This window comes from Vulpes vulpes, chromosome 11, assembly GCF_048418805.1.
Source record: "Vulpes vulpes isolate BD-2025 chromosome 11, VulVul3, whole genome shotgun sequence".
Classification (NCBI taxonomy): Eukaryota; Metazoa; Chordata; class Mammalia; order Carnivora; family Canidae; genus Vulpes; species Vulpes vulpes.
In genome coordinates, this window is record NC_132790.1 from 57,634,312 (window position 1) to 57,648,035 (window position 13,724).

General features: G+C 40.4%; 1 protein-coding gene across 12 annotated transcripts in view; it reads left to right on the plus strand.

Moving 5' to 3' along the window:
• MLH1 (mutL homolog 1) overlaps positions 1 to 13,724 on the plus strand; it is a 48,969-nt gene that overhangs the window by 835 nt on the left and 34,410 nt on the right. For 4 of the 12 annotated variants that reach the window (XM_026001035.2, XM_072726420.1, XM_072726418.1 and 1 more), the window contains exons 2-8: positions 1,607 to 1,692; positions 3,977 to 4,075; positions 7,396 to 7,469; positions 9,004 to 9,076; positions 10,411 to 10,502; positions 12,134 to 12,176; positions 12,316 to 12,404. Coding sequence is in view for 5 of the 12 variants with exons in the window: in XM_026001031.2 (XP_025856816.1) it covers positions 1,602 to 1,692; positions 3,977 to 4,075; positions 7,396 to 7,469; positions 9,004 to 9,076; positions 10,411 to 10,502; positions 12,134 to 12,176; positions 12,316 to 12,404 (561 nt within the window). In the remaining 7 variants the exon portion in view is untranslated. Of the gene's footprint in view, positions 1 to 1,601; positions 1,693 to 3,976; positions 4,160 to 7,395; positions 7,470 to 9,003; positions 9,077 to 10,410; positions 10,503 to 12,133; positions 12,177 to 12,315; positions 12,405 to 13,724 lie in introns of all 12 variants that reach the window. The other 8 variants (XM_026001033.2, XM_026001032.2, XM_072726422.1 and 5 more) reach the window with 3 other exon arrangements.

A 13,724-nucleotide genomic window follows, 5' to 3' on the forward strand; every position in this document is an offset into this window, starting at 1 on the left:
GGTGGAAATCTCTTCATGCTTCGGAGGGTACCATGTTATGCGTATTAACGTTCCTTGTTTATTCCAAAAATAATCCGTTCAATTCGTTTTCTTTTTATTCCAAGTAAATTGTCGAGGATTTAGGACAGGCCAACGGACTTTGGGTTTAATTTTTGATTTTCCTATTGCCAAATTAGTGACCCAACTTAGTGTTTTCCTCCCTTTCCTTTCTTAGTGTTTTTTGGGGGTTGGGGGGGGCACATCGAAGATTCCTGATTTTAGGGAGTTTCCCGTGGATTCTTAAGTTTAGCCGTGTCACTGGAAGGAAGAGGTTAAAAACCTGGAGAGAAAGGCGGGTGTCAACCATAAACTTCAAAAAAGACGTGCTCATGATGTACCTAAGCGTTACCTTCGTGCTGAACTCAATTGATGCTAATAAAATAAATAACGGTGAAAGAACAAAATGACCCACGAAGACTGGTGGGCGTGGGGAGATCTGTTGTGAAAACATAAACCAGCGCTCGGGGAGCGGGACTGAAGGGACGGGGCAGCCAGGGCCTCTGAGCGAAGGGAACCGGGAGGCGGGCCCGGGCGGGAGCGGCCGGCGCCTGTCCCTTCGTCTCCGGTGGAGGCAGCGGGTTGCCCCGTGCACACCGGGGCTCCCCGACGCGGCGATTCGCGGCCGCTCCACGCACAACCAGACCCGCATATTAGCGGAGGGGCCTATCATTGGTTCTGTGTGGAGTCCAGTTATGCTCTTTTTAATATGCAAATCAAGACTTCAATTCACGGGCTTCTGAGGAAGGTCTTTAACATTTAAGTAACTTATTGTCTTATTTTTTAAAAAAGATTTTATATATTTATGAGAGACAGAAGCGGAAGGAATAGCAGGCTCCCTGCGGGGAGCCGGATGGGGACTAGATCTCGGGCTCCCCGGGCCCCTCCCCCAGACCTGAGCCTAAGGCAGAGGCTCAACCACGGAGCCACCCAGCTGCCCCTTACTGCCTTATTTTAGAAGAAAGACTTTTCTGCTTGAGGAGCAGATTACCTTTCTTTCTCTTGCAGCCGCAGACTGAATTTGTTTTCCGTAGTCTGTGGTCTCTGTGATTGTTGGCTACTCTTTGAAAGTACAAAAGATTTATTGGCTTCTCAACTTTCTGCATTGCCATTTTTCTCTCTGTCCCCCACAAAATGAATTTTCTTAAAAGGGAATAAATAGAAAAATACAAATGGTTTTTTGAAATGGCATCTTATTAGGGTCACTTGGGAACCTGAGGCTGAATAAAATTGAAGTAATAAATGACAAAATTAATTGAGAAGAAGGGAAGAAGTAGGCACATGGTAAAATGATCCTACTTTTAACTTCACTTACTTTCCCAGAGGAACAGAAATGATGTTGAATGTCTTATTGGAAATGCCTCCTCATGCCTCTCTCTTCCCCCTCTCTCACACAGCATGTAAACTCATTACAGTGTAGTCACAGAGTCTGTGAAAAATGGAGGAAAAACACATTAATCAGTCTTCTATTTATTGGGAATTTGTTCTTACAGTTTGGCTCATATTAAAATACGTACATTAGAATAGTTGGAGAATAATAATTTTTTTTCTGTTTGATTTGCCAGTTTAGATGCAAAATCCACCAGTATCCAAGTGGTTGTTAAAGAGGGAGGCCTCAAGTTGATTCAGATCCAAGACAATGGCACTGGGATTAGGGTAAGTAAAACCTCAGAGGAGCAGGCTGTTTGTGTGCTCTGTGGGATACATCTATAGGAAGTGACTGAGAGCCCTTCTCTGTTCTGTTTCTCTGTTCTGTTTCTGGGAAACTGGGCTTTTGTGGATGGGATTTTTTTTAACTGAAATATTCAATACTAGTGATAAATGTATATTGAGTACCAAGTCAAAGCTGGACACTTATTCAGGAAAGTAAGGCCAAGTATAGAGTCATGAGGCTGCTTAAAGACAGAGAGCACATGGGCAGAGAGAACATGCAAAGACCATGAAATGGAAGTACACTTGACTTGTTTAAGGACCAGTAAGGAGGCCAGAATGAGGCCTCTAACAGGGTGAAGAAATGGAGAAATAGTAGGAGATGAGTAAGCTGGTCATAATGGACCCCATGGGCCCTTGTAAAATCTTTAACTTTTAGTCTAAATAAGGTGGGATACTGTGAGAGGGTTTTGAGCAAAGAGGTGACATGGCTTGGTGAGTTTTATAAGAACCCTTTGTTTAGAACATAGAAGATAGTCTATAGCAGGACAGGACAAAGGCAGTGAGAAAAGAACTCTTGGAGGATCCAAGAGAGGGGTGACTGTGCCTTGGACCAATTTGGTTGCAGGAGAGAGGCAAGAAGCATTGAGATCCTGCATTGATTATGAAGACAAAGCTCTCAGAATATGCTGATGCATGGTGTAGGAGAAAGAGGAGTCAAGAATGATTTTAAGGTTTTGGCCTGTGCAAATGGAAAAAAAGAGTTGCCATTTACTGATGAGAAAGCCTATGGAAGAAACACATTTGAGGCAGATCAGAAATTCATTTGGGTGCATGTTAAACTTGAGATGGCTCTTAGTTGAGTAACTGTGTGAGTCTGGAGGGCAGGGTAGAGGTTTGGACTGTAGATAAAAATTTAGTGTGTTAAAAAAAAAAAAAATTTAGTGTGTTGCATTTTAATGGCATTAAAAACCATGAGACTCCAGTGGAAAGGTGCTGAACGTTACAAGTCATTAGGGAAATATGAGTAAAAGTAGTTATGACATACTATTTGACACCTGTTAGCATGGCAATTATAAAAACAATATAATAACAAGTATTATAAAGGATATAGAGAAATTAGAACTTTTGTGCATTTGTTAGTGGGAATGTAAAATAGTGTAGCCACTATGGAAAATAGCCTGCTGATCCTTGAAAAAAATTAAAAAGATTTACCATGTGATTCAGTAGATCTGGTAAGTAGTCCAAAGAATTAAAAGCAAGGTCTTGAAGAGGTTTGTACACCTTGTACACCCTAGTTCATAGCAGCATATTCACAATAGCCAAAAGCTGGAAGCAACCCAGGTTTACATAGATGAGGGGATTTAAAAATGTGATATATATTTATTGAAATATTATTCAGCCTTACAGAGAATTCAAACTCAGACACATGCTGCAACATGCATGAACCCTGAAGATATTATGTGAAGTGAAATAAGCCAGTCACAAAAGGACAAATACTATATGATTTGTCTTCTAGGAGGTTCCTAGAGTAGTCCCATTCATAGAAGGTAGAATGGTGGTTGCAGGGGGGGCTTGGCAAGGGAAGATGGAGAGTTATCGTTTAACAGGGACAGAGTTTCAGTTTGGGAGGATGAAAGGGTTCTGGAGGCGGATGATGGTGATGATTGGACTATAGTGCAAATACACTTAAGGCCACAGAACTGTACACTTAAAAGTGGTTAGGGCAGCCCGGGTGGCTCAGCAGTTTAGTGCCACCTTCAGACCAGGGCCTGATCCTGGAGACTTGGGATCAAGGCTCCCTACATGGAACCTGCTTCTCCCTCTGCCTGTGTCTCTGTCTCTGTGTCTCTCATGAATAAATAAATAAAATCTTAAAAAATGGTTACAATGGTGATGTTTTTTTAATGTATATTTTACTGTAATTAAATGCCTTTGTAGATTTTTAATAAAAAGGTTTCTAATAATAATGATTTCTATAAAATTCATGTGGCTGGTAAAACTCATCAAGAGAGTGAGTGTAGACAGCAAAGAGGTCCAAGGCTGGAGTCCTGGGTTACTCCAAAGTCAAAGATGAGATGGAACCAGCAAATGCAAATGAGAGATGTGACTAGTGAGAGAGAAGGGACATCAGGACAGTGTGTGGCATTCTGGATGCCAAGTGAGGAAGTTACTGCTGATAACTCTTTTTTTAAGAGGGATTTCTTCTTGGATTCAGTCAAGAAAAGGGGAATTCAAGATTTGGAAAAATGAATACCATAATTGTTTACTTATTTTTGGTATCTTCTAGAAAGAAGATCTGGATATTGTGTGTGAGAGGTTCACTACAAGTAAACTGCAGTCCTTTGAGGATTTAGCTAGTATTTCTACCTATGGCTTTCGAGGTGAGGTAAGCTGAAGATTAAAGAAATGTGTAGAATATCCTCCTGTGATGACATTTCTGCCATTGGTCAACATATGTTTCTCAACAGAGGTAAATAAGATATGATGCTTTTTACATGTTAAATATATGCAAATTGAACAAACTTAATTACATTTTATTTTCCAAAACCAAGGATTGTTCATAAGTACTTTAACACACTGAAAACTATCTTATCTACAGATACAGCTCCCCCTTCCCTCCTTCCAAGATGTTAGGTGTATTTTAATAGAGAATGCAGCACCATCTACAACGGGTTTTTTGTTTGTTTGTTTGTTTTTGTCAAATTATCAAATGTGAATCTGATTAGTACTTCCTGAATGCCAGTACTGGGAAAATATAGGAAGCAAGGGAGCATGGTAAATGATACAGAAGTTAGGAAACTACATGATAAAAGTCTTGTTTGTTTCCTTCAACAAATAAACTACAATGAAGAAAAGCGGAGGAGCAAGCAAAAACCTGTAGATTAAAAGAGGCTTGGAGCACCTGAGTGGCTCAGTTGGTTAAGCCTCAGACTCTTGATTTCAGTTCAGGTTATGATCTCAGGTTCGTGAGGTCGAGCCCCACCTTGGGCTGTACACTGGGTATAGAGACTGCATTAGAGTCCCTCTCTTCTCCCTCTGCCCCACCCCACCCCGGTCTTGAGCCCTTTTGCTTACTCTGTAAAGAAAAAAAAAAAAGAGGCTTAAGAAGCATATGAACCAGCTCCAATGCATACATCTTACTTGGATCCTGATTTGAGCAAACTGTAAAAAGAAAAATTTTGAGACAGCTATTTGAACATATTTGTTATTTGACAGTTTTAGGAAGTAGTTGTTGGGGCACCTGGGTGGCTCAGTAGGTTAAGTGGCTATCTTCAGCTCAGGACATGATCTAGAGCCCCAAGTTGGGCTCTCTGCTCTTTTGGTGTCCTCCTCCCTCTCTACTGCTTGTGCTCTCTCATGCTCATGCTCTCTCTCTCTCAAATAAATAAATAGAATCTTTTAAAAAAAAAAAAAAGAGGAAGAAATTGTTGATTTTCTTAGAATGAAAAATGATATTTTTTGGAGGAATTCTTATCTTTTAAGATATATATGGGAATATTTGTGAATGAAATTATGTGATGCATCAGAGGAATATACAAATAAAGAGTAGATAAAAACATTTTAAGACTAAAATAGGATCTTATAATTTTATGACATACTCTTGGTATTTTTTCATTCAGCATATATATAGTTCTATGTAATTTTTAATAGTTTTTTTTTTTTTTTTTTTTTTTTTTTATTTATTTATGATAGTCACAGAGAGAGAGAGAGAGGCAGAGACACAGGCGGAGGGAGAAGCAGGCTCCATGCACCGGGAGCCCGATGTGGGATTCGATCCCGGGTCTCCAGGATCGCGCCCCGGGCCAAAGGCAGGCGCCAAACCGCTGCGCCACCCAGGGATCCCTAATAGTTATGTTTTAACCTATTTTATTATTGTACTATGGTTTGTTTAAATTATTTCCTGTTGAACATTTATGTTTTTGCCATTTTCTTGGTGAATTTTCATATATTCATATACAATGTTTTGTTCAGTTACAAATTGGGGTAAATTTGTAGAAATAACATCTGTAGGGCACTGGGTGGCTCAGTCTATTAAGCATCTGACTTGGTTAAACATCATGATCTCCGGGTTCTGGGATGGAGTATGTACTGTATATATTTATTTTATTTTATTATGTATTTATTTATTTTTTTTTATATTGTATCTATTTAATGTCCTTCTCACCCAGGTCTCAAGATCATTTACATTTTTAATGATGAAAATTAGCTCAGTCACATTAACTAGGGAAATCCAGCTAGGACCTGGTACTCTCTGAGCCTAAGCCATGCTCCTTATTAATGAACTGAATCTGCCACAGGCTGTGTTCACTGTCTTTTGAGTTGCTGTCACACATCCCCTATCACAGTGCCTGGTTGCATTTTTATATTCTATAATGTCCTTCTTGTGAAAGGAGGAACAGATTCCAGTGGGCTAGGAAACCAGTCTTGGTTACACGGGGGGGAAATGGTCATTTTTAAAAATTTGTTTTGTCTTAATTAGATAATTTTAAATTGGGGATCCCTGGGTGGCTCAGCGGTTAAGCGCCTGCCTACGGCCCAGGGCGTGATCCTGGAGTCCCAGGATCAAGTCCCGCGTTTGGCTCCCTGCATGGAGCCTGCTTCTCCCTCTGCCTGTGTCTCTGTCTCTCTCTCTCTCTCTCTGTCTCTTATGAATGAATGAATAAAATCTTTAGAAAATAAAAAAAAATTTAAATTTACATTTCTAAACCTCTAAGTGCTTGCAGAAAACAGTTTTGTGTAATAGTGTGCAACATTATGTATTTGGAGTGCCCCCATTTCTGAAGGCAAGTTTCCAAACTCTTGGAAGGCAAATCATTGAAAATAATATTAAGCATGCCTATATTTCTGCTGCTTGAACACACTTGATGCTAACACATTTATAGTCTGGTGCATTTCTTTGCAATGACACGGATAGAGCTAGAGTGTATTATGCTAAGTGAAATAAGTCAAAGAAAGACATATACTATATGATTTCACTCATATGTGGAATTTAAGAGATAAACCAAACAGCTGACTCTTAACCATAGAAAACAAACTTAGTTACCAGAGGGGAGGGGTTGGGGGTGATGGTGAAATAGGTGAGGAGGCTTAAGAGTACACTTATTGTGATGAGCACTGAGTAACTTACAGAATTGAATCACTGAATTACACATCTGAAATTAATGTAATAGTGTATGTTAACTATACTGGATTTATTTTTTTCTTTTTTTAAGATTTATTTATTCATTTATTTTTGAGAGATAGAGCATGTGTACGCATGCACATGGGAACAGAGGGAGAAGGAGAGGGAAAGAATCCTTAAGCAGACTCTGCACAGAGCCCGATGTGGGGCTCGATCTCACAAGGTCAAGATCACGAGACCATGACCTGAACCAATATCAAGAGTTGGATACTTAACCAACTGAGCCACCCAGAAACCCCAATAATACTGGATTTAAAATAAATTTTTAAAATGCTCTGGTGTTTCCTTTTACACTTTTTCTAATATGTATTTTCCCCTTGTTCTGGTAATATGCTACAAATTCAATTCGATATCCTTTTTTTTTTTTTTTAACATCATGAAAGTAAGTGAGCAAAATACCCATTATTGCCATTTGTTAATACAAAATGGAAGGGGTAATTTAGATCACCCTTCTCTTTAATGAGGTGACAGTGGGTGACCCAGCAGTGAGTTTTTCTTTAATTCCAATTTTCTTTTCCTCCTAGGCTTTGGCTAGCATCAGCCATGTGGCACATGTTACTATTACAACCAAAACAGCTGAGGCAAAATGTGCATACAGGTATGGTGCAGTCTGCTTTCATTCATGTATTCATCCTGAAACATGCTTTATGCCTAAATTTCAAAACCTTTCTAACCTTTTCTAAACACCAGTGTCATCTTTTTTGACCAAGATCTTGGATAAGTTTTCTTTCTCTATGGACCAGTTGATAATGCACAGGGATGATTATTAGATAATAATCTTACTCATGGATTCTTAACAGATAAGATGTGACATATAAGTGCTTATAAGCTTATATTACCCAGATGTATTCTAAGTAGGTGGTAAATGCGGATGTTATTCTGCCCTTGTGTGCTGTAATAGTGTATCACTTTGTCTGATTACAGGATTGTTGCTGGGGTGATAGAGGCTCATGGTACCTTAGCTAGCTTGTGAGCCCCTGGCTCCCTGCCACACGTGTGTGCCTGTGCTGGCTTCCCCTCCCATGGGTGGCCACTGGCACAGCTTTCAAAGGCTGACAGCCTTGGAACAGAACAAAAACAGGATTTGAGGAATCATAGTTACACCTTGGTTTTTATAAGCACTGGCCATTTACTAGTGGAGGACAGGTAGGAGTACCTAATTTAGGAGTACCTTAAAATAATTTTTAATCATACAGATTGTTCATAAATTAATATAGAAAATAACTCCAAATACCTAATGGAAAAGGGAGCATTCTAGAGTATACAGCACTGTTGCTGGAGAAGTTTGACTCTATGAATTATACTTGCCCTAGGATCTGGGTGTGCTGATATGATCAGAATTCCTTTTTCACAAAACAGGGAGATACTTGAGGATTAATGTCTTCCTAAATAGTCTGGGACACAAATTCTGTTTCTTTACTACTGGGATTATATTATGCTCCTGCTTGGGAGCTCCAGTGGCTTCCCTCCATGGTGATATGAAATCCAGAGTCAACCCTAAATAGCACACTCCCACTGTGCTCTCTGTCCACCTTTCTAGCCTCTGCTCTCCACAAATTCCCAGCTGCCAGGTGTTCCAAAGCTTCTGTGCTTCTATGTTTTCTTTTCCTAGATGGTCCCTGAAACTCTTCCTCCCTAAAGCCCAGATGAATTGTCATCTGTTCTGTGATGCTTTCACCCCTTTCCCCGCCCCCAGGCTGAATAGTTGCTTCTCTAGATCATTTAGCACAGTGTTTTGCACTTTAGGGAAAAGTGATTAAGATTAAGAGTTCTCTAAGGCCTTTATTACCAGGGCCTCTGTGGGCCTGTCAAGTGGTAGCCCCACCAGAGGATTACAGAATTATTGAAAAAATTTTACCATCACCTTAGGCAGTGGCAAAGCTATTTCTTTGTAGCTCAAAACTCAGGAACTAAAAAAACATTTTCTAGAAGTATAGGTTTTTTGTTTTTTGTTTTTTTTTGGTATCCAATTGGAATGATAATGAAATAAGAGAAAAAGAAGAAAACGGCAATTAAGACAGTAGATAGCATGGCTATACTTTAATCTATTGTTGATATAATTCACTTTTTACTCTTTGGATAGATATTCCACTTCTATTGGATGTTAATAATCTCTTATATTTTCTGTTAAGAGCAACTTATTCGGATGGAAAGCTGAAAGCTCCTCCTAAACCGTGTGCAGGCAATCAGGGGACCCAAATCACGGTAAGAATGGTTCAGGGGAGTATAAGTTTTTGGAAAGAGCTTTGTGTGAATATTGAAATGAAGAATAAAATTGTCTCTGAGTTTTCAAAGTAATAATAAAATGAATTTTTGCTAGTTAATAGAAACAGCAAGATACTGCTCTCCCAACAGGAGGACTGATAATTGGCTTTTGTGACATGGTAGCCTGTGTGCTCCCTCCATCTGTTTTGACAGGCTGGGAGATTATTTTAGTAGAATGGCAGAAATCAGTGGCAAAGTAGTTGGCATTGAAGGAACCTTAAACTTGGCTCCAGAAGACATGAGTTAGAGTCTCAGCCTTGCCACTCAGTGGTTGTGTGTCCGGAGGCAAGTTGTTTACTGGCCCTTAACCTCACTTTTCCCATCTCTCAAGTAGAATAAAGAATATTCGCCTCTCTGAGGGTGTTTCAGTAATATGGTTGTATCATTAATCAGAGAGAGTCTAGTGTGGTGCCACATTCTGTCTTTTCTCGTTGTGTAATCCCCTAAAGTACCCCACTATCATCTTTTGTGTCCCACCGCTCCACCTCCAACCCTAGCTCACAGACATTTCCCTGAAGGCTCTAAGCCCTAGCCTTGGTAAGTAAGGCAGGCAGGAAGCAGAAATGAAAGTATGCTTCTAAATGCATGTTAAGACAGATCATGTATATAGGGTGACCACAGTGTGATTTCCAAAAAGCCCAAATGATCTCAAATTTTCTAATTATTCTTAGTTTGAAAAATCTGTTTAAGGGCATCTGGGTGGCTTTGTAGGTTTAGCATCTGCCTTCAACTTAGGGCATGATCCCAGGTCCTGGGATCGAGCTCCACGTCAGACTCCCTGCTTAGCTGGGAGCCTGCTTCTCTCTCCTGCCTCCCACCTCCCCACTACCGCTGGTGCTCCTTTGGGCATGTGTGCTCTCTCTTTCTCATGCTCATTCTCTCAAATAAAATCTTTTAAAAAGTATGTTTGGATGCCATGTGATAGTGTAATTATTTGTAAATTTGTGTTTGTCCCATTGATTCATTCACTATCCTGGGTAAGGCTTTGCTTTATTTGTCTTTGTATTCTCAGCACAAAGCAAAGAGCCTGACCCAGAGATAGCCCCCAGTACCTATTTGAGGAATCAATGAATGAATATGGAAGCAGAAAAAATATACTTTATTTCCTTTGTTTGTTAAAGCTGACTTATCTCTTGCCCCTTCCCCTAATGCTTAGAACTATACCATTGGTAAGTATAGTTGGATTCTCTGCTAGCCAGCTTTAGGTAGACAGCTTGAGTCTTTATTTCCATGCATTTCTGTGAATTTACAAGAAAAAAAATCTATATTTTCAGGTGGAGGACCTTTTTTACAACATATCCACGAGGAGGAAAGCTTTAAAAAATCCAAGTGAAGAGTATGGGAAAATTTTGGAAGTTGTTGGCAGGTACACTCCAAAATCTGGGAGTCATTTTTTGAGATCTCTCACTGAAGGAACGTGTGCCGGTGCTTATAAATTGAGAACAGTTGGGCAACCCAGGTGGCTTAGTGGTTTAGTACTGCCTTCAGCCCAGGGCTTGATCCTGGAAACCTGGGATCGAATCCCAAGTCGGGCTCCCTGCATGGAGCCTGCTTCTCCCTCTGCCTGTGTCTCTGCCTCTCTCTCTCTCTCTCTCTCTCTCTCTCTCTCTCTCTGTGTGTCTCTAATGAATAAATAAATAAAATCTTAAAAAAAAAAATTGAGAACAGTTGGTGAGCTAGGTGGAAAATAGTACATTGTGTTCTAGCCTACAGATGGTTTCTGGTCAAGGTTTAGTCACTGGTTCTGGGCTTTGATCTCTCCAGGAGGGAGCACTTGGTCTCTTCATTGAGGGTTCTTTGGTAGAAAGCAAAACAGATGGACTCTAGCCAACTTGAGTCCAAAAGAAATTTATTGGAAGGCTAAGAGTGACTCACCAAGTGGCAAAAAGTGTTAGTAGCTGGTTCCTGGGGAGGATAGAAACCAGGCTGGCTTCGGGGATTTGATAGTGGCCCTGGTACAGTTGTTCTCATTCTTTTCTGACTACTCAAGGGTCTGTTTCCTGGGAGAGTACATCAGATTGGCATGGCTTGGGTCCCCTCGTCAAGTGCCCCTGTCTATGGGGAGATTCCTTGGTTGGCAGTCTAAGAGTATATCAGGTGGAATGGGGATGAGGTCGTTTCCCAAAGAAAAACTAGGGGCTGTTAAAAGAAGGAGAAAGGGTTCAGGGCAGGTGAAAATAATGTCTACCGTAGACTGACTTCACCTGCTGGTGTTGGTGGATCTGACATGGACTCTCTAAGCCTGCACATCCTTGAATTGTAGCAGAAATCTGTTAACCTTTTTTCAGTATTTCTGATAACTCCAAAATGAGTACAACATTTGCTCCTAATAAAATGGAACAGACTTATACATCAAATTTCTTTGCTTTTTCCTGGAGTTGTATAAATCAGCATCAATGTTAATTATCTCCTGGAAATAAAGGAGTTCTAGTTGGCTGTTTTGGATCTAGGTGTGGTCAAGTGAATTCTTTATTGTCAGCTGCATGAATGCATTTTGCAAGACACAGTCCTTCAGTTCATGGAGCTTATGGAGGGAGGAGTAATCAATAAATAATAGGCAACAGAAAAGACTGGAAGATGCTGGAACAGCCTGGGACTGAGGAAGAAGCGGGTGAGGGGAGGGGTTATCTTGAGGGGCTCTGGGAGAGAATGAAAGAGTTCAGGAGTTGTAAAGGCAAGGTTCTCAAGATGCAACGTGGACCTGATGGGTTTGTGAAAGTAAAACTGTGGGCAAGGAGGAGATTATATTGAAATATCCTTGAGTGTAGTCAGAACCCTATAAAAGGAAAAAAAACTGTTTTTTGTTTGATTCTGCCACATTTAGCATTGTTATCTCCATGAAGTCTCTGGGTAAAATATATATGGAGATATTCTTGACTGTATGTATCTCCGTTTAAATCACTTAACCCTACGGATTTATTTAACCGGTAGGGAAATCTGCCTTATATTGTGCATTTGGCCACTCTGCTGACGATTTTCTTGTCTTTTCTTTGCCAGGTATTCAATACACAATTCAGGCATTAGTTTCTCAGTTAAAAAAGTAAGTGGTTGGTTTATAAGGGATGGTTATATATTAGAAAAAGGGATTTTTTTTTTTAATACTTCACCTGAAGAACTAAGTTGAGGATGTTTCCTTCACAACTGAAACAGTAAGTTGTATTTTCTGCTCTGTTCATCAGCAAGGCGAGACCGTAGCTGATGTTAGGACACTGCCCAATGCCACAACGGTGGACAATATTCGCTCCATCTTTGGAAATGCTGTCAGCCGGTATGTTGATAATTGATATTTTGAAAAATCTGCATTCCATGTCTTGGTTTATCATTTATCACATTATTTTGGAATCTGCCAAGGTAGCACCTGCCTTAAGAGTTTGCTTTAGTGAGATACACGGGCTTATTTCTGTGCTTCAGATTTGTTCATGGAGTCCTGTTTTCAGGGAACCCACACTTCCTGGATGCATGTTATCTCCCAAATGCTCTGGCTGTAAATCAGTGTGTTCTCTCTAGTCTCTGATTTCAAAATATTGACAGTGTAGTAGGATTCTTTCATCTTCCAGTGCTCCCTCTTTTCCTGATATTTCCCTTATCAGCACATTGGGATTTCACTTGTTATTGTTTGGCATTTTTTCACTGCCTCCCATACCTGGCTTTGTGCCAGAAGTTAAGGATGCAAAGACAAATAAACTGTTCCTGCCCTTAAGGACTTCCCATCTGGTGGCAAGTTGTTACCAAATCTTCATCATCAAGGAAAGCATTGGGGAACTTGCAGTATAGACTCCTGACAGCACTCCTCATGCAAGCGAAAGCCACAATTTCTACCACCGAGCACTGGCTCAATCTCAGGACTCCGCAGAGCCCAAAGTGCCCATGTCATAATCTGAAGGGGAAAATACTAAGGGCTCTCCCTGTGCCAGGCATGGCGTGATGGTGTGGATGCAGGGTACATGCAGATGGAGAAGGCAGCCCTTGGCTTCACTTTTCCCAAAAATCTTAGAAGCAGCAGTAGTCCTAGAGCCCAGTTTTCTACTTCAGAGGGCAATTTACTCATTTCTTTCAGCAGAACCAAGTTCCTGACTAGGGAACAGTCCATTTGCTTTTAGTTACCCTTTTCTTTATTAATTGTTAATGAAGTTTTTCAAACTGTGTTCCCAGAACAGGGAGAGCACACTATTGTACAAGGAAAACTGTACGAGCTTTCTTTATTCTTTAAAGACTCAGAACTAGTCGTTATGAAATTCCTAGGGACAATAAGAGATTAGAAATTGCCCAGAGCAGCAGTTCCCAAAGGATATTTCCAGAACACCAGTCTCTTGAGACAGTTTTGGGAAGAAAGGCTTTGCTGGTGTATTGTGTGTGAGAAACACCGCAAGCTGTATTTTCTTCTCAGAGACTCAGAGTACACATTATTACTTGACAGCTTTTACTGTACATTCAGCAAATGCTTTATGAATGCCTACTGTTTGCTAGGTGCTGTGCTGAGAAATATAGTAGGGCATAAAGCAGAAATGCTTCTTGCCCTCAGAGGACTCATATCCAGTTGGAAAGACACATGAAGTAATTATTATGCCATTCATTAGTGATTGTGCTA